At 56.6% G+C, this 21,796-nt stretch overlaps 1 protein-coding gene across 1 annotated transcript in view; it reads right to left on the minus strand.

Moving 5' to 3' along the window:
• The window catches only part of KCNC1 (potassium voltage-gated channel subfamily C member 1), a 41,932-nt gene that overhangs the window by 3,690 nt on the left and 16,446 nt on the right, over window positions 1-21,796 (minus strand). Inside the window, exon 2 of the mRNA XM_081798486.1 lies at window positions 6,217-7,150. Coding sequence (XP_081654612.1) covers window positions 6,217-7,150 — 934 coding nt within the window. The remainder of the gene's footprint in view (window positions 1-6,216; window positions 7,151-21,796) is intronic.

Below are 21,796 nucleotides of genomic sequence, written 5' to 3' on the forward strand. Positions count from 1 at the left end.
CCTCTGTCCCCACACAGACCAGGCCTGGTCACGCGGTCCCCTCTGTCCCCACACAGACCCAATTCAACCGTTCAATCTGCTCCATCCCCCACGCAGACTTAAGCTAGTCACTCAGCCAGCGCTGACCCCCCACACCAGTCACGCGAGTGTCAGCCGTCCCGTTCTGCCCGCAGCGGGCCTGGTCAGCTGGCGGAGGCACAGCAGGGATGTATGCAGGAGGCAGTGGCAGAGGCCATGATTTGGGAGGGCCTCCCATTCCTCTGCCTCCTCACAGCAGCGTTCCGGCAAAGCAGAGCAAATGGACGTGTAAAGACAACGGCGGCGGATGGACTCGGGCAGGTAAAGAGTCCTGGCGTCTGTGACAGCCTGAGAAGGAACCTGGGAAGAGGTCTGAGGACACATCTGGCGGGGGGCAAAGCGTGGCCAGAGCAAGGAGCTCTCCCTCTCCCAGGTCCTGGGGACGGAGCCTGCCCCCTGCTCTCTGCCCTCAAGGCAGAATATTCCAGGCCAGGGTGGAGCAACTCAGTCCTCACGGTGGGCCCCCGGGGGGCTTCCTCAAAGACTTCATCTGCAGGGAGAGCCTCAAGGGACAGCAACACCAACATGGGTGTGAACACGAGGGGGGGCTCTCTGAAAGACTAAAGAGGGGACCCTCCTCCATGACCCTGTTCACATCATGTAACTACACGCACGAGTGATCCTTCTCCACGTGCACACACTCAGCGTGCCCGTGGGTGGGATCACGGCCCGTGTACACATCATGTCACTACAAAGAGGCAGTCAGTCAAAAGAGAAATGGACCAATCAGGTTTATTCGTAAAGCAAATCCAAAAAAAAATCCCATCATAATTTTGGAACTTAAAAAAAAAGTCTGTCGTACAAGATGGCAAAGCATTTCACGTACAGTGCGTTTCTTGACAAATCCCAGGGGCTTCACTCCCCGATTTATTCTGAACCAGAAAGGCCAGTTACCAAGGTAACTCCGACACCACGTGCCTGGGGCCTCTCTGGGGCCTGGGAGCTGCCGAGCACTTGGGGCGTGTCTGTGGGCACACACGTGTGCGCACAGACAAGCCCCGGCCTGCCTCCCATTCTGGCTGGCCCCTGTCTTCCCTCCCAGGGGAGGGGCTGAGGGAGGAAGGCAGCGGGGAGAGAGAAGGGAAGGAGTATCGGGGAGGTGAGAGTGGATGAGGATGCGGAGCTGGGGCTCCTAGTACCCTGCACAAATTGTCCTCAAGGGGAAAACAGCGAGTCGTACCCAGCAGCCTCTCCGTCTGGGAGGGGAGCCAGGGTTTGCCGTCTCTCTGTCGGCCATAGTCTGTCTGTCGGTGGAGGTATCTACAGCCGGTAGTTCTGGGGGTGGGTCAAAGGTGGGTGGTAGAAGCTGACACCCCTCCTTTGGCTCCGAGTGCTGAGTGCTGAGCCCCTGCCCACCGGCTCTGCCCCTCAGTGCCCTGCCCCTGGAGAACCGAGCTCCCTGGGCCTTTCAAGGGCACCAAGTTGGGCTGGTTTTCCCTACAGGGGCTGCGGGCAGGGGCAGCCATCAGGTGTCCCAAGGTGGGTGTGAGCTGGACACCTTTCCCTGGAAAGACTCCAGGACACCCCTGGGGCATGCTGCTCCTCTCAACCACGGTGACCTTTGAGGGGAAGCTATGACTGGGTGGGTGTGTTCAGGTCTTGTTCTGTGAAGGAGCCAGCCTCCCTAGGCAGGTGGCTTATCTGCGGTTTGGGGTGCTCTCAGAAACTGGGAGCATTGGGGTGGCTGGAAGAGAGAGAAACCAAGGAGGGGCCAACTCTGTAAACCTGGGGGACCCGTGAAAGAGGCCAGAGGTGCCAGCGCACCCAAGCCTCCCTGCCCTCCTGCCCCCACCCTGGCCTCCCCCCGGGAGCCTTGGTTCCCACCCGCTCCCCAGAAGGCTGTGAGCCCCGCCGGCCCCTGGCCCCCCACTCGCCCCGCCGGCCCGCAATGATGAAATGGCAGCATGGGCAGCGTCTCACAGAGATGGTTTCCAGGCTTTGAAATGGGCTGAGATAGATGAGCATCCACAAGAGGGTCATTTTTTTTTAAACTTTGGAGCAAGGAGAACCCGGTGTCTGGGCCCTCGGCCAGCACGGCTGGCTTTTCTGCCCTGCTCTCTGGGCAGCGCCGACGTACTTACTGTTCACACCAGCAGCGGGCACCGGGGGGGGGGGGGCGCACGCCGGGCTGGGGCGGGGGGGGTGCTGGGCCTTTCCTTGGGGTTAGCCCCAAGGGGTCTGCCCAGCGGGGGCTCAGGGAAAGAGTCCCAGGCTACGGGGGGACGGTCTGTGAGAGACACGAGCAGAGTATAATCACGAGAACTGGCACAAGTCATGCAACAAAACGAGGAGAGAGAGAGAGACATGATTAGTGGAGAGAGAGAAAAAGAGAGAAAATGTGAACAACACAGAAAAGAACACCCATGCCTGGCCCTCAGAGCGGGTTCGCTTCCCCGGGGGCCTCGAGGACCCCACTCCGGACCCCCGCTGCCCACCCTGGCCCTCTATCCCGAACAACTCAGTCAGCCCGTGTGGAGGGCCCCTGCCCACACCCCGTCTGTCCCCTCTGCCCGCTCCTGGCACCCTCCCTGCCCCGCGGACTACCGCCACTCCCAGCAGCCACTGCGGCCCGGCCGGGGAAGGTGGAAGGCCAGGGCGGGGGGCGCTGCACGCTCAGCTGCTCGGGGGAGAATCTCCCTTCAGAGACGACCCAGAGGCTGCAGGGGTGGCTCCTGGGGAGCCCAGATAGCACTTTCCCTGGGACTTCACGGCTGCACTCCATGCCAGTGGGCAAAAAGTGGGTCTGGCCCCCAACCCTCCCCCGTGCCAGCACCCTGCTCACCTATGGTGGGACCCCACAGCCCTGGACGCAGCCACAGAGGACCAACCCATATCACAGGAGCAGAGATGGACAAGACACACACGTGGATGGACAGGGCAGGACAGAGGGAGCAGTCCTAGCTGTCCAGAGCAGGTGGTCTAGGGCCCCCACTCTAGATGGGGGAGGGAGACCCCTTCTGGGAGATAAGCAGCTTCTCCTGGGCCATCAGCCCCAGGCAGCCCCTGACTGTGGGGTGCCCTCCCGGCATCCCCCTAGGAGGCTCTGCAACCCCCACAGGACAAATCCCCCAACCATGGAGGCCATGCCAGCCATACAGAGGAGGAGACCAGATCATCCCTCACAGACACACAGACCTGAGGCTTCAGGACAGACCAAGAGGTGGAGGTGAGGGACAGTGTTGCTGATACAACTGGGAGGCCTTGCTTGAGTCCTGGGGGTCTGGCCCTGAGGGGTGAGGGGTAGGGGATACCCCAGAGCCTAGCAGGCTACATCTAGCCTTAAACCAGATTCTAAGAGTGGAATTGGAAAACCCAGATTTTGTTGAGGCCACCTGACTGTCCTTGGGGGTGGAGCAAGGCTGGAAAGGCCTTGGGGGCTGTGTCTTACCTCTCCCAATTCTCGTAGGGCCAGATCTCCACACGCATTTGCCTTCCTCACCTCTGGCTTCCCCCCCCCACTCAATCACAGACACCCCCGTACCCATCTAGGTATGTGGCTGCAAGCAGAGAAGGAAGCAAATGGGAAGGGACTCCGTAATGCAGAAATGGAGGTCCCTTAAGGACCACACCCCTTGGTGATAGATCATCTGGGTCTCACACACCAGCTTTTGGAAGGAGAAGTGTTCTGGTGAGAGAGGAGGCTCAGAGGGGTCTGGGAGCCAAGGTGGACAGGTCTGGATGGCAGGACAGCACCTCCAGGGCAAGTATTTGGGAAGGGAGGGAGGGCAGAGTGTGGGGTTGGGGAGAGAAAGGCAGGAAGGTCTGGGCATCTGGGCTCCTGAGGGCATGCTTGGGAGGCCCCCAAATCCCACCTCAGCCAGAGACTGCCCGGGCTCAGAGCTCTCTGGGTCCCTGAGATCTGGGGCCAGGGGCCAGGAGGCTCCTGGGAGCAGGGCTGCCATGGCTGGGGGGCCCAGGGCGTCCACCAGGAAGTGAAAGGGCTTCGCAGGTCTGCTGCAGCACGGGAAGAGGGCTGTGTGTCTGGGACCAGCTGGTGTGCACGTCAGAACACACACGTCTGTACTTGTCATACGTGCACACAGGCGTGTGCGTGTGTGTGTGCGTGTGTGTGTGTGCCTGCGTGCACGCTTGCACGTGTGTGCATGTGTGTGCCCTCAGCACATGGAGAATACTGGCATTTTCTAGGAGTACAGAGGAATCTGCGCCTGACTGGAGTGAACTGGGGATCCTTGGTAGGCCGGCCTGGGCACCCAAGCTCAGGGCACTGATCCTGATAGATCCACTGTTGGGAGAGGATGTAACAGAAGGACCAAGTTGCGCCATGGTGATGTCACCCAGCTTTGAGCTCTTCCTGCTGGGACCTGGAGTGATGGTGGGGGCTAGGCCAGCCCAGACCCTCCCCAGAGCCCCAGGAACTTTCCGTGCCATGATGGTGGCTCCTGAGGTCAAACGTCCACCTAATCCAAAGCAGAGAGGTGGGGCGGGAGCTTTCCACTGGCATGTGCTTCCCCTGCTGAACAGGAGCCATGTCTTGGCCAAGGGGCCCGGCCCTACTTCAGGCCCCCTGTTCCAGCCTCGGAGACCCTTGCCCACCCCCTGACCCAGCCCGGGACACTAACCACACTCTTCTTGAGTGCCTCCAGGAATCCAGGAAGTGGGGAGGGGTATGGGACCAGATGAAGGGGCAGGTGAGCTCCCACGGGCAGAGAAGTGGGTCTCGGGGGTACTGTGCTAGGCAGCACTGGTGTGGAATGAAGCCAGATCGGGAGCAGCTTGAAGATGCACAGGATGCGCATGGGGCGGTGGGCGCATCAACAGGAAAGACTCACTCATCTCCTGGGTGAGGCCACCCAAACTGAGGGAAACTTGCTCATCCAGGGCTGACCTGGGCACGGGGACGTCCTCCATAGACTAAATGCTACCTGTCACTCACTCAGCCTCCCTCACCCCAGCACCTCTTAGCTCAGTGTTGCCATTCTTCTCTGGGTCATTCATTTCCTTGAAATCCCTGTGTCCACAGAATAAGTCGATGGTATTCCATGGGTAGAGGTAGACTATGGGCTTTATATCTTCGGACCAGAGCCCCGTGATCAACTTTATGTGCTATGTGCAGGTTCTCATAAAACTGAGATAGTCCCATAACAAACCACTAGCCATGGAATATGAGAATATATCCCACAGTGACTAGTATTGTTTCGTGGCCCCCCCTCCCCCCCGGCCCCCCACTGAATTCACGGGAATGTGGCTGCACACTGGTCTGGATGTCGCGTATTGCTGCTGCAGTCCCTACTGCCGGACGTGGGGAGGACCCTCGGTGGGAGGCGGCTACTCGTCTGTAGTGCTTTCGTCTAAGCTGCCCGGGGTGGTGGCCCCCTCTCGTCCTTTGTTCACCAGCCACTTCCATCAGAAGGCCACCGGAACCTCCCACTCGACCATCAACCCAAACAGACAACGTGAAAGCTAGAGTCGCTCCAACAGGTTCCTAAAGATAAATGCTAAACTCGAGAGTGGTGGTAGAAGATGAGTTGGTTCGGCATGCTATGGGGTAAGTAAGCTTGTGACGGAGGGCTACGGGCGTCTCCTAGGATGCACCCGGAGCTAGGCAGCCGGAATCAGAGCAGGAGTTCTACTCAGCTGTGGAGACAGGCTCTGTTGGGACTGAGAATCCTTGCTACTGCCTTTGCAGGGACGCTCCTGCCCGATCCCAGGCACCAGCTGTGCTCTTTGCACAGCCTGAAGGGAGCCAAGGAAAGACCACATCGGAAGCTGTCTGGCATTTCCGAATGACACCCACCCCTGCCCTGCCCCGGCCCCGGGACAGTGGCCTGAGTCAGAGACTCACGCTTGCCTCCTGCCCACCGAGCAGCGGCCCCCTGGGCTCCTGCTAAGAGAGTCCTCAGCAACCTCGCGGGCCATGTCGTCTCTTCCGAACCTCACGAGACCAGCGCGCCAACCTCCTTACCCAGGGCCACCAGTGAGGTTCCTCCAGCAGGCTCTCGCCTTGTGAATCTGGCTGCCCAGCATCTCCCCGGGCCCCCGGGCTCCACACCTTGAGACTGAGTGCGGGGTCCCGGGTTGCCCACGGAACTAAGGAAGCAGTCTGACTGAATCTGGAATCATCGCTACGGGGGGCGGAGGTGAAAGGTCAGATCGACATGCCTCTGAGAGGTTTCCTACCTGCTCTGTTAATTTCTAAAATTTCTTCCTGGGCCAGCGGGCATGTGTCACTCTGAGTACTGTGGTGTGGAGAGTTTACGACAGATTTGCAATAATTGGGAGATCCCAGCTGCGGTGGCCGTGGAATATGCTTCTTTTTTTTCTTTGGTAGTTTCTGCTTAGCCATGGCTAAGGAGTAATACATCCCAAAGTTGTTCACGATGACGGGCACAGGCATGGCGATGGTCAGCACGCCCGCCAGCGCGCACAGTGCTCCCACCAGCATGCCCGACCACGTCTGCGGGTACATATCTCCGTAGCCCAGCGTCGTCATGGTGACCACGGCCCACCAGAAGCCGATGGGGATGTTCTTAAAGTGTGTGTGCTCGCTGGCGCTGGGATCATTGGGCTGTGCCCCTATCCTCTCGGCATAGTAGATCATGGTGGCGAAGATCAGGACGCCCAGGGCCAGGAAGATGATAAGCAGCAAGAACTCATTGGTGCTGGCGCGAAGAGTGTGGCCCAGAACCCGCAGGCCCACAAAGTGGCGGGTCAGCTTGAAGATGCGCAGGATGCGCACGAAGCGGACAACGCGCAGGAAGCCCAGGACGTCCTTGGCGGCCTTAGAGGACAGGCCGCTTAGGCCCACCTCCAAGTAGAAGGGGAGGATGGCCACAAAGTCAATGATGTTGAGTGAGTTCTTGATGAACTCTACCTTGTTGGGGCAGAAGACGACACGCATGAGGAACTCGAAGGTGAACCAGACCACACAGACGCCCTCGATGTAGGTGAGGAAGGCCTCCGTCTCTGCTTCCCGGTAGTAGCGCACTTGCGTCCCGTTCCGAACATTCTCGATCTCTGTCTTGTTCACGATGGGGTTGAAGCGCTCGTGGGTCTCCAGGCAGAAGGTGGTGATGGAGACCAGGATGAAGAAGAGGGAGGCAAAGGCCACATACTGTGGAGGAGAAACACAGTGTCAGAGGGAGGCCCTGCCATGCAGAGCAAAGCAACCTGGGGTACCTTGGCGTTGGGTCCAGTCGGAGGCCAGGCCAGGGGAAGGTGCCTGCTCAGCACCCCCTCCAACATGGGCCAATCTGATGGGCCACCTTTGCCTCCTCAGAGCACCGAGTTAGGAGGCTCAGGGAGGTAAGAAGTTGCGGCAGAGATTGCTTTATTTTCACAAATGCCTTTCCTTTCCTCCTGGATGCACAGCTCGACTCCATCTGCCAGGCCTCCCTGGGGTTAGGTGGGGTCACGTGACTGAGTTCATGGCCAGTGGACAGCACATGAAAGGGGTGTGTGCTAATGACAGGCCTGGCGCTTAGAACTTTTCTACCCCATCTTCTAGGCCCTCTGTCCTCCCCCAGCTGCCAGTTACATGCTGACGCCCTGGGGGCCAGCAGGGCCCCCACAAGGATGTAGCCTCAGTCCCTGAAAAGAAAGATACCCACTAAGTACCTGAGTGGGAAATCAACTACGGATGTGGTAAGTCGCTGTGATTTGGGGGTGACTTAGTAAAGCACTTAGCCCACTCTGAGTAATAAAAGCGACCTCGCCTGCTGAGGCTGAAGGTGGCAAAGGAATGAGAAGGGGCAACGATGGTGGAATCTGGCCCCTCAGTGGCCACATGGCCCAGCCCTCCTCTTCCTGCCACAGTCCATTCATGCTCTTTTTCAGGAATGTGTACCTCATTGATGAACCTCATTGATGAACCTCATTGAGAACCTCTTTCGGGTTCTCTCAAGTTTAGAACTGCAAAAGATAGATAACTGCCCCAAGGCCTTAGACAGCTTTTATAACCCCCACCCCGTCCTCCTAGGAGCTCCACCACCAGCTTGGAGGTGAGTTCCCCATTCTTGGAGGTACTGAAATAGAGGCTAAATGTTCATTTGTCAGTGATACTGTGTTGCAGGTTCAGCATCAGAAGGAGAATTGGACTGGGGCTCCTCAAAAGCACCAAAACCACAGGATCTGCTTCTCTCCTGCCGGGTAGGGGAGTGGGTGGGAGGGAGGAAGGAGTTGCTGGAGGGCTGGGGCTTTCCAAACATATGTGGCTGCCTCCTCCTCTCAGACCCCATCAGTAAGAAGGAAATGGCCAGGATGACCCAGCCTGTCCAGAACCACCTGAGCCCCTGGAGAAAGGTTCAGGAGCTCCTTTGGTTTGGTTTGGTTGCCCCATCTGATGATCCGGGGCTTCTCTAGCCCCCAGCAGACCTCGGTACCTGAGGAAAGAGAAGTGAGCAGCTGTCTGTCCTGCTAGACTAAATTCCAGGCAAGGCCTCTTCTTACAGCCTGGGTCCCCCAGAGCTCTAGAAGAACCCCAGCCAGTCAGTTCTCCTCCAGGAGTCCAGTTGGTCATCCCTGCTTGCATGTTCCCACAGTTCCCCCCGCCTCTGGGGCCCCTTCTCCCAGGCTGTGCTAGACAGACAATGTCCGGAGGAAGGCCATCTTCTGGAAGCAGCCCCAGACTACAGTCAGGATTGGGTGGCCCCTGTGTTCTCCAGAGCTGCCCCCACGGAGAACTTCAAGGAGGGCCAAGGCCCTGCCCTGTATCCACAAGAGGCAACCGTGCTGCTTCTAGCAATTCTGTAGTCTGCACAGATGCATCCCCCCCGCCTCGTGGTGGTAGTCGGTGCGGGGACAGCATTGGAGTCCAAGAACAGCCCTGTCTGGGTTGACCATAGCCATGGGACCTGGCACCTAACCTGGCATGGATCTAGAAACCAAGAACTATGTGGACCTTTCAAGGAACATTCTGGGTTGGAGGAAGGGGAGAGAAAAGGGGAAGAGACAAAGACAGCATTTTAGAATGTCAGAGTAAGAGAAGCCTTTAGATATTATCTGGTCCGAGACACTACATGCTACAGATGGGAAGCCTGAGGCCCCCAAACAGGAACAAGTCTCCCTGCATTATGCTATGCTCATAGTCACTGTACGCTTTTCAAAAATTTTCTCCTAGACTACTATCAAGTATGATCTCTGTGCATCCTTCCTTCCATCCACTGATCACTCATCGATCCCTCCTTCTTCCCTTTCTCCCTTCCTCCCATCCTCCCTCTCTCCCATCCTCCCTTTCATCCTCATATTCATTACTCCTTCTTCCCTCCTCCCTCCTTCCACTCCTTCCTTTCTTTGTTCCTCTCTCCCTCCCTCCCCCTTCCCATCCATCATGCATGCATTCATTCCTCCCTTCCCTCTTCTCTTGTCCTTCCCTCCTTCCTCCCTCCTTTCCTTCTTCCCTTTCTTCCTTCCACCTGCCTGCCCATCCATCCATCCATCCATCTATCCATCCAACCATCCATCCTTTCTTCCTTCCACTCTTTACAGCCACCAGGTTACGGTCAGCAGAGCGGACTAAAGCCTCAGCCTTGAGGAGCTCCCTGCCCCGCTGAGGGTAAAGGACACATGCAAAGACAAGTCCAATGCAGTGGACTGAAAAGAGAAGTTCCCTCAGCCCTGTGAAGTAGGTGGGGTTTGGACAAGGTGGGGCAGGGTAGGGACTAAGCCAGGTCTTCCAACTCCAGAAACAGCGCTCCAAGGGTCCAGATAGTGCGGACCTGGGTCACCCCAGAAGTGGACCAGGAAAGCAAAGTGGAAGCAACCACGAGAGGCCACCATCTCTGACCCACATTTATCCAGCTCCAGAGCTCCTTCCAATCACCAGAGTGGCCAAAGCTCCTGGAGCTAAAAACATTCCAAAATGCTGGGTATTTGCCTCCAGGTTTCCTCTGGAGGGCCCCGTCTTAGGGCTTGGCATTCACCAAATCCCAAAGGGTAGGTCCTGCCCCTGCTCTGGACTTTGTGAGAAAGGAGAAGAACATGCACAGCATGAGTGTCAAGAGGAATGCGGAGAGAGGAATGCATCCCCGGGCTCCCCATCCTGGCCAATGGCAGGAGGCATGAGGCACCTCCCCTCCTCATTGCCCCATCAGCCATGGCATCCGCCTCCTAAGCCCTCCCCCATCTATCCTTCTCTGTCCCCTCTGCTCACACGTGACCCTCTCTCAATAGGACCACTGCCATCAAAGCTAGCAGGCTTCAGGCTTAGAGTCTCAGCTGCCAGTCCAGTCTTCATACAGCTACCAGAGGGAGCGATCCACTGGCGTCCCAGCTCTCTGCCCAGGCCCCCTGACCACACTGCCCACAGAGACACAGGAGACACTCTGTGCTTGGCCTCCCTGACTTCCGAGAGCTCTCTCCCTACCCGCACCCAACATTCTTGCCACATGCAACTCTCGACCATTTCTGACCCCCGCCCCCGTCTCCCCCATCTCCGGGTCTTTGTACCTCTGGAAAAACCCATTCATCCCTCAGGACCCCACTAAGTATCCCAACTCCTGGGACCCTTTCTCCAGGTGAGGCTCCTCTTGGAGCTGAGGCCCTAACGAGGCAGCAAATGAAGGGACCCCCCAAGAAGTCTCTAAATTCACCCCCAAGGAGGCAGCAAGCCTGTCTCCAACGCCGGATCATTAGCTCTTGGGGAGGCTCATGGGAACAGCCCCGACAGGGCAGAGCTCTCACCCCACCCGCCCCTCTCACAGGCCAGTCCTGAAAGGAAAACTGAGGCCCTGAAAGAAGGCAGCTCTTATACAATTAGGGTAGGAAAAAGTATTGGTTCTCAGCAATCAATGGAACATCCTGTCTGGGCCCCAGTGCCCAGGGTGTTGGCGGCGGGGGGTGGGGGTGGGGGTGTGGCAGCCGCAGCCCAGCCCAGAGCCAGGCACTAGGACTCCTTTCCCGGGAGGAGGCAAGGGAAAGCAGAAGCCAGGTGGGCTGCCCTGCCTCAGCTCCCCGGGCACCTGCTGGCCTTGCCTCTGCTGCCGGTAGGCCTGGTCCTCCGTCACAGGCCAGGCCCCGGCAACATCCGGGCCCTGAGGAGGGCTCCTAGGAGGGCTGTGGAGGCAGAAGCCCCTGGCTTGCTCAGACTGCCACATTCTCCTATGCCCAGAGACCGGCAGGCCTGCCAAAGCAAGAGCTCACCTCCAGCTGAGTCCCAGCTCCCTTTGGTCCATCCGCAGGGAAGCTGAGCACAGGAAGGAGAGAGCAGAAAGCTACCAAAGCTAGGGACCCACTCTGCACCTTTAGGCCTCTCACTGACCTAGTGAGACAGTGGTCCTACCCTATTGTGCCAAAAAGGAAACCCAGGTACAGAGATGTCAGGGACTAAACCAAGCCACGTCTCCCAGGACTGGAGGGGCTGTAGGGCCCACGTGAGCTCTCTGCCTCCCAATCCTCCGTCACCCAGAGACCACGGACACACACAACTACCCAGAGCACACACCCCCTACCTAAGCGCATATGCTGCACGAGCAGCCCCACACACTACAGCCCAGGGTCCTGACCACACATCCAGAGATGACACAGGGGCCCATGGATTGTACGGAAACACACACACGCGGGTCCACACCCCTGCAGTCCTCGTGCACGCACACTCGGAGCTCGCGGATGACACGGCAGCCATCACCGCATAGCACACTCACTACGGATACAACAGAACCCAGGCACGGCCACCGGCTAGCCCCTCTTCTGCCCACCTCACCCCTGCAGGTGTGGCTGACTCAGCGTCTGCCTCTCCCACAGGAGAGCAGCTCCAGCCCGCCCCCCTCTGCCTCCCTGGCCTTCCCCAACGCCCTCAGCCTGCCTCCCCACGGCGACGGTGTCAGCGCCTGGATTTCCAGCCCCTGGGTATGCCCCTCAGCCCCCAGCGTCCTGACTTCCTGCCCCCCACCCCCAGCCAGGCCTTGTCTCCTTTCCCTAGCCCACCCCAGCAGCAGCTTTGCCCCCCACACCCAGGATCCAGGCCGCTGTAAGGCCAGTGTCTCCTGGGCTGCTGGCTTGCCAGGGGAGGAAGAGGGGCACAAAGGGAGTTTTGCCTGGCAGCCCAGGGACAGGGACAGTTGTCCCCTAGCCTGGTCACCTCAGAGGCCACCCAGTGAAATTTCAAGACAACACAGGGAAGATCGCCTGATAATGCAGCATAAACCCAAGCTGGTAGTCCTGGCTTTTTTTTTTTCCCCAGAACCAAATCACAAACTGTGAAAGACCCACCAATTGTGTTCTAGAAAGTGGTAGCCATGGCAACAGAACGAGGCATCCCATTTCTATGGTAACCAGGGTGGTGAGGCTGTTGGCTGTAAAGTCAGACAAACCTACCAGAGATCTGTTGACTTAAGAAGATGTTTTATAAATCACCAAGTTATTTTTATGGTAACCCCACCCCTGAAACCATAAATCAGAAAAGCAATTTACTATCTGTTAAAATGACCAGTATGTGCTATGACTTCCATTTATAAATTATGTATGCCACAGTCATCTGTAGAAAATTGTGCTTGCCTTTCAGAATTGTTCAGGGGTTTGCAGTGGGGGATCTGCATTCTTGCAGTCTGGCGTTCCAGGAACAAGGCGACGGTTGTAATGTGGGGCACAGACCACCATTCAGGTCTGGTGCTCACGTGCTGTGTGACCTTGGCAAGTCACTTCCCTTCTCTGGGCCGCAGATTCATCACTGGTACACTGAGGGCCGGCCGTGGTCCCTTCCGAGGATTCCGAGAGCAGGCAAGGCTGCAGGCGGTGCGGCCAATCACGGGAGCCCTGGCTGCTGTCCAGGCCCCGAGCCCCCTGAGGCTTCAGGTCAGTTTTGTCGCCTAATTAAATCTGCCCAGCGGGGGTATACAGCGTTTGAGTTAATCCATGCGGAGTCAGTGAGGCAGAGCAGGCAGGATGGCCAACTGGCCTAAATAAATTGTCGGTCAAGTTGAGTTTGGAAACTGAATTACACTCGTCTGGACTTCCTTGGGCGGGGCAGGCCCGCAGCATGCTGGGCTGGCTGAGGGCTGCAAGGGGGCGACTGGGGAGGGCGCTCTTTGGAGTCTAGTCCCTTTTTGGTCCGTCAATAAATGTGAGGCCCTGGGCAGTCCGTCCTGGCATCTGTGTCCCTGTCCCTGTTCCTTTTCACTAGTCCTTTCCCCTTGGCACCCAGCTCAGGGAGCAGGGGGTGGGGGAGCTCCCCATGATGCTACACGGAGGGTGTGAGTGGAAGTGTGTGAGAGTTTGTGCAGAGAACATAACATGGCTGAGTGGGTACCTGTTTGGGCAAGTCGGTGTTCGGGGGAGAATACTGGGGGAGGGGGAGAGATGTGTAAATGCGGAGTGGGTGTATACTTGGTGAAGATGGGTCACCTGATTATGTGGCCTGACTCCAGGCACGTGTGAAAGGCTTGTGTAAATGGTCACCGTGTGTAGTGTGTGTGGTTCCTACAGGCGGTAAAAGTATGTGTGTGCGTGCACAAGCGTGTGTGTATTAGGACACACATGAGGTGTGGTGTGTGTGCTTGTATGTGGATAAGGACATGTATGGGCTGTGATGTGTACGGGTGTGTGTAAGGACAGGTATGGGATAGTACGGGGCTGGGACATGCATGAGCCGTCTCCTAGGGGAATCGGGGTCTGGCTAGGCACTCCGGACACATGTTCTCTGAGGTGAGACCCAGCCCAGGGCCATGAGCCTTTTCCATGCCAGAGATGGTCATTCACACACTAGCCTGGGGTGTGCTCCTTTCTCTGGAACTGTCTCTGACTAAGAGAAAAGGCAGGGGTAGGGAAAAGGCCACGGGCAGGCAGGGCTGTGTTCAGGTCAGAATCCCCTCATCCCACCACATCAACCCTCTCAGTCCGGGGACCCAGCCTGGGCAGTGGGGGAACCAAGGCCAAGAAAGGCAGTGCCCAAGCCTCCAGCCTTCCAGAGAGATGCTTCCTGGAATCCCCTCATGACCCTAGACCTAGGCCGTATCCAGAACGGGCCACCCTGACAGCTAGGCTGGCGACTTTTGAGGTGGCAGAGGTCCCCGTGCTGCTTTCCTTCCAGGATGCACACTTTTTTTTCACATTTTGGAAATGAAAATATGTCATAAAATGTGCACATCCTTAAAATACTCTATCTTACCACATCCCCAGTTGTGCTATTTGTCAACTCATGTCATGTCTTAGAACGATGGGACCTTAGACTTGCGAAAACATGGTCATTAGAAACCCAGAACACCAGGGAAGAGGAGGCGCTCAAAGGTTTCTGGCCTAAAAGCTGCCCCCTGTGGCAGGAATGGAGAAATGGAGGCACAGCACGGGAAAAGATCTGCCCAAGGTCTCGGAGCTCTCAAGGTAGAGCGGAGATGAGAGTGTCAGTACTGGGCTGCAGCCTGGAGCTTTTGTCTTCACAGCCTCTGAGCCTTTGCTTGAGATGCCCTCCCAGGCCTCTCTGCTCCCCAGGCCCCGCCTGCCATCCAGACCCCAGGTCAAAAGGAGGAAGTGGCCAGAACAGAAATGACAGGATCTTGAAGTCAGGATCAACCCCAGTTTGAGGCCTGGCTTGGCTGGTGACCTTGGACAAGACACTGCCCCTTTCTGAGCCTTCGCTCTTGGATAGGAGGGGGTGGGAGGACATTCCCTGCCCGCCCCCGGGAGTGGTGATAAACGAAATAATACAGAAAACAAGAAGGAGGTGTTCAAACACACCACTTTGGTCCCCACACAAATCCTCCACCTCTGGCCCTCATGGGTTCCATCACAACAAAGTGCTGAGGATCAGAGCATCTCAGACGTAGAAAAGTGAAGAATCTTACAGTCATGACGCAGGAACCACTGAGTTGGGAGGCACCTGAGGGACTGAGGTGGACATGTCCCCACATATGAACACAGTACGACTGCCCTTCCAAGAGCTACCCATGCGGCATGAATGAGGCTGGGTCCACGCGCCCATGCAGGCCTGGCTGAGCAGCACTGGGACCAGTCTGCCCAACCGGGGCCAGCCCTGGTCCTGGAGGACGCAGGGAGGAGTGTCCCCTGAAAGCCCCTAGGAGCAGTCTCTGGATGAAGCACCGAGGAGAACTTACTTGGTGGTGGCCAAAGCCAGACCCCTTGGAAGGGCGGTGGGGAAGCAGGAAGTAAGAAGCCCTCCCTGGAGGCATTTGGTGGGGCACGAAGGGGGCAGGAGTGGACTGAAGCCCGCGTGATGGAGAGGATGGAGATGGAGCACGCTGGGGGAGAGTAACTCAGTGGGAGACACAAATGCAGAGTCCTTGGCCCCATGCTCAGAGACGGGTTCCGCAGGTGTGGGTGGGACCAGAAACTGACCTTCAACTTGGGCCCTCCGTGGCTCTGATGCCTCCAGCCCCATCCTTGCACTGGGGATCCGTGGGGCCAGATGAGACCCAAGTGCCAGGCAGCTCAATGCATAATGAAGCTCATGAGCCTGGGACACCCTGGAGGCTGGGAAGCCGGCAGCATGGCAGAAGGTGAAGAAGAGTCTGTGCTTGGCTTCAGAGACTTTGAGTTTGAGTCCCAGCTCTGCCGTTGGCTGTCTGACTGCAGCTGGCAAGTGACTTCTGGGAGTCTCAGCCCCATCATTTCTCAAGTGGGGACTGTAACAGTAAGAATAACAACAGCCCGGGAAGTCAGATGCTACTGGAGGTCCTGGAGGAAAAGGCCAGGTGTCTAGGGTTTCCCCAAATCCAAGGCAGAATCCTGGGGTAGGGAGACACCTCAAGACTGCCAGTTCCCTTGCACACTGAGATTCCAGGAGTCGGGCCAAGGCTTCCTTCCACAAAAATCTAAACACAGCATTTTCCCCCCTGAATTATTGGGCGGGGTCGTTGCAAGGAGTAGCAGCAAAAGCTAACGAGAGAAACGTGTTCAATTTCGGGTCTTTCCCCCTAATGTGTTCTGCTCCTGCCAGCACTTGCCTGCTAACAGACCGGGAGCAAATGAGAGCCTCGTGAGAGCCAACGGCACGGCCTTCAGAGCCTGTTTCCCGGGGCCACAGACCAAGGCAAAGCCACGTCCAAGACCCAGCTCTCGGGTCTCCCGCCGGTGAGGGACTCTCCTCAGGATAGTGGTGACTTCACATGCCCACCTCCTCAGGGCTATCCACGTGAGCCCCTGCCGTGGGGCTGGGAGCAAATGAGGCTTGGTGGGAAAGGACACCCAAGGTCCTACAGTGAGCGGGGTGGCAGCCAGAGGTCCTGGCGTTCCAGCCTAACTCCAGTAATGAGACGCCAGGTTCCCGGTCTTGAGGGGGCCCTGCCTCCTGCGATTTCCATGCATCGGGTCATTTAAACCTCACGCCGGTCCAGGAGGAAGTTCGACTGGTATCACTTTTCAGACAAGGAGGCTAAGGTTTGCAGAGGTGGAGAATCTTGCCCAAGCATGCGGAGGTCCTCAGCAGTGCCATCAGTCCCGCCTTGCTTCGAAGTCCCACACTTCAGGCCTCCCGGGGGCCCCCTAAACAGCCGGGCAGGATATGCACAGTGCAAGTCAGCCTTGCTGTGCCCGAGAGCCAGACCTGACCGCTCCAGCCTGGTGTGAACCTTAGTCAGCCCCAGGGAAGTACACAGGCCTGCATGCCTTAGGGCAGTGGGGCCGTGCTGTCCCCGAGTGCCCCTCGAGTCCCCCCACACCAAGAAGGCTGGCTGTCAGGGCCCCACAGGGAGCCGACATCCCACCCACTCCTGTGACCTGAGAGTCCCTCCAGGAGACCGGAGGACACATATCCTCACCCATTAGCACGTTAAAGTCGGAGAAATACCAGTATTCCACGCCGGAAATTGTTCTATTTCAGGGTTTAGAACTGTGTTTCACTACGCGTCTCTGCTGCACTTGCTGACTTTTCTGTTCGTGAACGATGAGGTATGAAACCCTTCAGAGTTCCTCTTTTGCCCTGGCTGCCAGGGAGCTCAGTGACATTTGGTGCTCAAGTCTGAGCTCATCTTTCATCTGGGTGCGGGGTATTGCTATTTCTTCTCTTTATCATACCACTCCCGGGTTTTCCTTTTTTCTTTATTTCTAAGGATTCTGTTGTAGGTGTGTCTCATGGGCCTCAAACCTTTTGGTGCCACAGATCAGAATAAGAACTATGTGACTGAGGCTCCCAGATAAGGAAGTGAGTAGGAAGGCACCCCATCTAGGAGATCTAGGCCTCCCATGCGGGCAATTCAGTAACCCCTCTGCAGTAATCCTGAGGCAGATGTGTCTGTCGGTGACCACCAGTGATGGGGACCTCCCAAGGCCACTCATCCTGTCTTTGGACAGCTCTAGAGATATGCATTTATTTTCTGTTTAAGTCAGTCTCCCTGCCTTTCTCCCAGCGATCCCAGTTCTGCCCTCTGGGGTCACCAGAATATACCTGCTCTTCTTCCCTGTGACAGCCCTGCCCACACTTGCAGATGGTCCTCAAGACCCACCTCTGAGCCATCCCTCCTGCAAACCAGGCTTTCCTTGGCCTCCACCACATTCCCTCTCCTGGGCCAGCTCCCCTGTTTCAGAGCCTAATTTGGTTAAGCACTCACTGTGTGTGGCTAAATGGATCACACACTTTACCCTTTTTGATTCCCACAACCACCTTGGTGGCAGGAGTATTTAGCTTTGTTGAGCCCCATTGTGCTCTGCTATGAAGTAATAATGATCACCATTACAAACATGATCTCATTTATCCTTAAAAACTTCTCTGAGGCAGACGTCATTACCGCCATTTTGCAGATTAAAAAATTGAAGCTCTGAGTGGTGAAGACGTATGCCAAAAAACCAAAACCCACAGAGCTTGAAAGGGATAGGCAGAAACCAGGTCTTTCTGACTCTAAAACCACCATGACCCAGGGCTTCCATTTATAAATCTCTTTCACTTCCATCCAGGTAGCCTGGGGGGAGGACATTAGTCTTCCCATTATGATGACATTGGGGACAGCTGTCTACACTTTACAACACAACTTCACGTTTTGAATCACATATGAATACCACACACACACACACACACACACACACCCCCTAACAGCTGGGCCATCAGCAGGACAGTCTTGTTTGCCCCCATTAGACAGATGAGAAAACTGAGGTCCCCAGCTCCATCACATACCCACTAGGAATCTAATGGGAAATTGCTCCCAGGGCCCACTTGTGTTTTTGCATCAAGTTAGTGGTCTTGATTCCCACCAGGGTATGCATGTGTGTATACATATGTATGTGCTGGGGGGAGGGGAATAAAAAGATGGCCCCGAGAGGGACAGCTCAGGGGGGGCAGTAGATGCAGTGCAGGTGGGACCACAGTTGACTGCCAACCTGCTCTCTCTCCAGTGAATATTTATGCCTTATCCCAGGGCTGGGCCGGGCACTGAGCACAGAGTGAGCAAAACAGTCCTAACCTCTGGCAGGGGAGGCTGACATTTATCAAATAACCATACAAGAAAATGTGTACCTATATGAGGTGATAAGGCTTTGAGGGGAAAGCGCAAGGCATTTGATGGGCCTTTAACAACAAGTCTTGGGGTTACAGTGATTTCCAGGAGGAAGTGATAATTGTGCAGAGGTTGGAAGGATGGGTAAGAATCAATGAGGGAAATACAGGTCATAGGGAAGAGCAATTTAGGCAGAAAGAACAGGAACAGTTCCCAGCCCTCACATCCCTTGACCATCAGCAGCATCTGAGATGGCTGATCACCCCCTCCTTCTTGTCACACTCCCAGGCTCCCATTGTCTCTTGATTTTCTTCCTACCTCCCCGACTGCTCCTTCTTGATGTCCTTTGCCCACCTCTTCTCCATGCCTCGAATGATCAGGCTGCCCCAGAACCTTGGTCTTCTTCCCCATCTACATGCATTCCCTTAGCGATTCACCTAGTTTCCGGGCTTAAATACCATCACCCATTCAACTATCACTGAACCCTCCCAAATGTCTACCTGCTGCTCAGCCCTTCTCCGGAACTCAGGACTTTGGCGTCCAACTCCTTAGCATCTCCAGGTGGAGGTCCGATAGCACTCTCCCCAACTCGACGCGCCACCTGAGCTCCCGCACAGCCCCCACGGCCCATAGCCTCTCCAGCGCATGAGGCAGCACCTCCATCCTTCTGGATGTTCTTGCCCCAGACCTTGACAACTCTCTTTCTGCCACAACTCACATTGACTCCGTAAGGAAAGCCCACTGACGAAGCTTGAAACAAATCCAGAGTTTGACCCACCTGCCCAGCACCACCGTGACTACCTCTGTCCCTGGCAGGATCATTCATTTCCGCCTCGATTATGGTAAGAGCCCCTCCGCTGGTCTCCCGGCTGCCACTATTCCTGGTGCTCGAGAACTATTTTCAAACAGAGCAGCGAGATGAGCCTTTTCCCATATAAATCTGATGGTGTCATTTCTCTGCTCAAAACCCCTGCACAGGCTCCCCGTTTCTCTCAGAGGAGGAGCCAAGGTCCTCCCGTTCCGTGCAGCCCCTGCGTGATCTGGTCCCACACTGCCCCTCCACGCTCCTCTCCTGCCGCTGTCCCCTTCACTTGTTTCAGCCACACCCGCCTCCTCAAACATGTTCTTTAAACATGCCAGACATACGCCTGCCTCAGGGCCCCCGCACTGGCTGCTCCCCCCCGTCCAGACGTCCGGACGCCCTTCCCCAGGTATCCTCAGAGCTCATTCCCTCTGCACCTCCTGAGGCTTACTCTCAACCGGCCCCCCGCCCCCCGGCTGATCTGAGCTTCCTTCTTCTCCTCCCCCCCACAGTGAGGACCCATCTTGGAGCACTGACTTCCCCAGCTTTTACTGGTGTGTAACTTATAGCCGGTCACGTTCAGCCTGTCTGCACAGCCAGCTGGGTGAGCGTTGGAACTTCACACCATCTGATTTACTTACTTCTGATATTTATTGTTGGCCTCTCTTCCACCTTAGAATGTAAGTTCCGTGAAGTGGCTGGGTCTGGGGATCGGGCTTGGGCCTGCTGTCAGGCCCAGCCCCACGCCACACACTAGTAGGGAAAGAGGGGCCCCTTTTTCAGGGACCAGGAACACAGCTAAGCACCAGCACGCCCTCCCTTCTGTGGGAAGGTCCTGGATATATGTCTTATGTCTGCTTGTCTCAGTCCCTCTGTCTATGCAATGGGCACAGCAAAGTTTACCCCTTCCAGCCTCCTTAGGAAGTGAACCCCTCCTGTGGTGCCCACGCCCCCTCCTCTGCATGGGCAGTGTGCACCGTCCCTGATTCACTGATGCAGCGTCTGCGTCTACACTGGTGAGGTACACAGACACTGATTTCAGACTCCTGTTTACACTGGCACTGTCCACACTTACAGCGGACCTATGTGGACACTGGGAAAAAGATAATCTTTCGTCTATGCATCTGTGACTCATCTGGTCACTAATCATCCAGCTCTGTCCTCATCAGCTTCATCTCCCCAGACACTGTGTGATACATTGGCAATGGGCACAGCGACTGAGCGCAGATCCGTGTCTACACTGGCAATGGGCACAGCGACTGAGCGCAGATCCGTGTCTACACTGGCAATGGGGACACTCACTGACGGCAGACTCACGCCCACCCTGGCAGCAGGCACAACCACGTCCATCTCTTGACAATGGGCAAAGTCAGTAAAGACATGGGGATGTGGAATTCAAAACCTGCCTGCCGACCCTGGAGTGTGGCAACTGGCCTCCGGGCACATGGCAAGGAGATGAGACCTTGTCTATTCCCAGCGCCTTGAGATCACGCAAGGTGAGGAAAGACTCAGGCTGTGTGACTCCCGGTGCCACCCGCCCCCTCCCCACCCCACGCCCGGGGCCAGGCCCAGCCAGCCTGGGCTTTAAAAAAGCACCAGGAAATGTCACTTTCTTTTTGAGGAGGTTCAATGGGAGGAGATGGCCCAGGCAGTTTAGCTGCCGGCCTATTCAAAGGCTGGGAACGGTGACTGTACCTTTAAATCCTGAAGCTGGTTTCCTACCTCCTACCCAGGCTGGACGGAGTTCCAGCCCCTTCCCCGCAAGCAGAGCCCTGCCTAGTGTCGGCCCAGGGGCCCCAGCCTGCCCGACTGCCCAGTCAGGGCCCTGCCTGCTACTGCATGTCCACGCTGCCTGTCCAAGCGGGACCAGGCACCGCCTACTGTGCGGCCCTTCCCCCATCTGCAAAACGGGGTGGGGGTGCGCCCAGACCCCCTGGAGCTCCTCCTCTACCCCTAGGATCCCTCTGCTACCCCCAAGAATATCTAGATCCTACTGGAGACACAGCGTGGCCGAGAGACCAGTGAGGGTGGATACCTCCTCAGAGGAGAAAGCTTCAAGGACATCCGACACAGCTTTCGGTGGTTTGTTCATTCATTCAATCATCAAATATTTACTGAGTGCCTATTAGACACCAGGCACCGCTTTTCACAACCACCTCCAGAAACAACAGCTTTAAATAAAACTCCCAGCACAGAGCTAGGCACCGAGTAGTTACTCGGTAGCGAGGACACAGACATCTAGTGTGTACGGACACTTACCCTGAGCCAGGCACATCCTAAGCACTCATACATGCCCCATCTCACTGACCCCGACCCCAACTCTGAGGTCTGCACTGTGGTTACCATCCCAATTTTGTAGGGAGGGAAACTGAGGCACGGAGAGGCTAGGTTGCCCATGATTAGGAACCTGGGAGGTGATGGAGTTAGGACTGGAAACCCAGCTTTGTCTGACTGCAGAACACAGGCTCTCCACCACTCACCCAGCCCCTCAACAACCATTTATGGAATGAACGCCTGAGTGAGTGAAACTTTGTGTTGGTGCAGGTACAGGTCCATGACCGTCCAGGGCCACCGGTATGCGTGA

Source organism: Leptonychotes weddellii, chromosome 11 (genome assembly GCF_054177405.1).
Source record: "Leptonychotes weddellii isolate Sample4059 chromosome 11, ASM5417740v2, whole genome shotgun sequence".
Classification (NCBI taxonomy): Eukaryota; Metazoa; Chordata; class Mammalia; order Carnivora; family Phocidae; genus Leptonychotes; species Leptonychotes weddellii.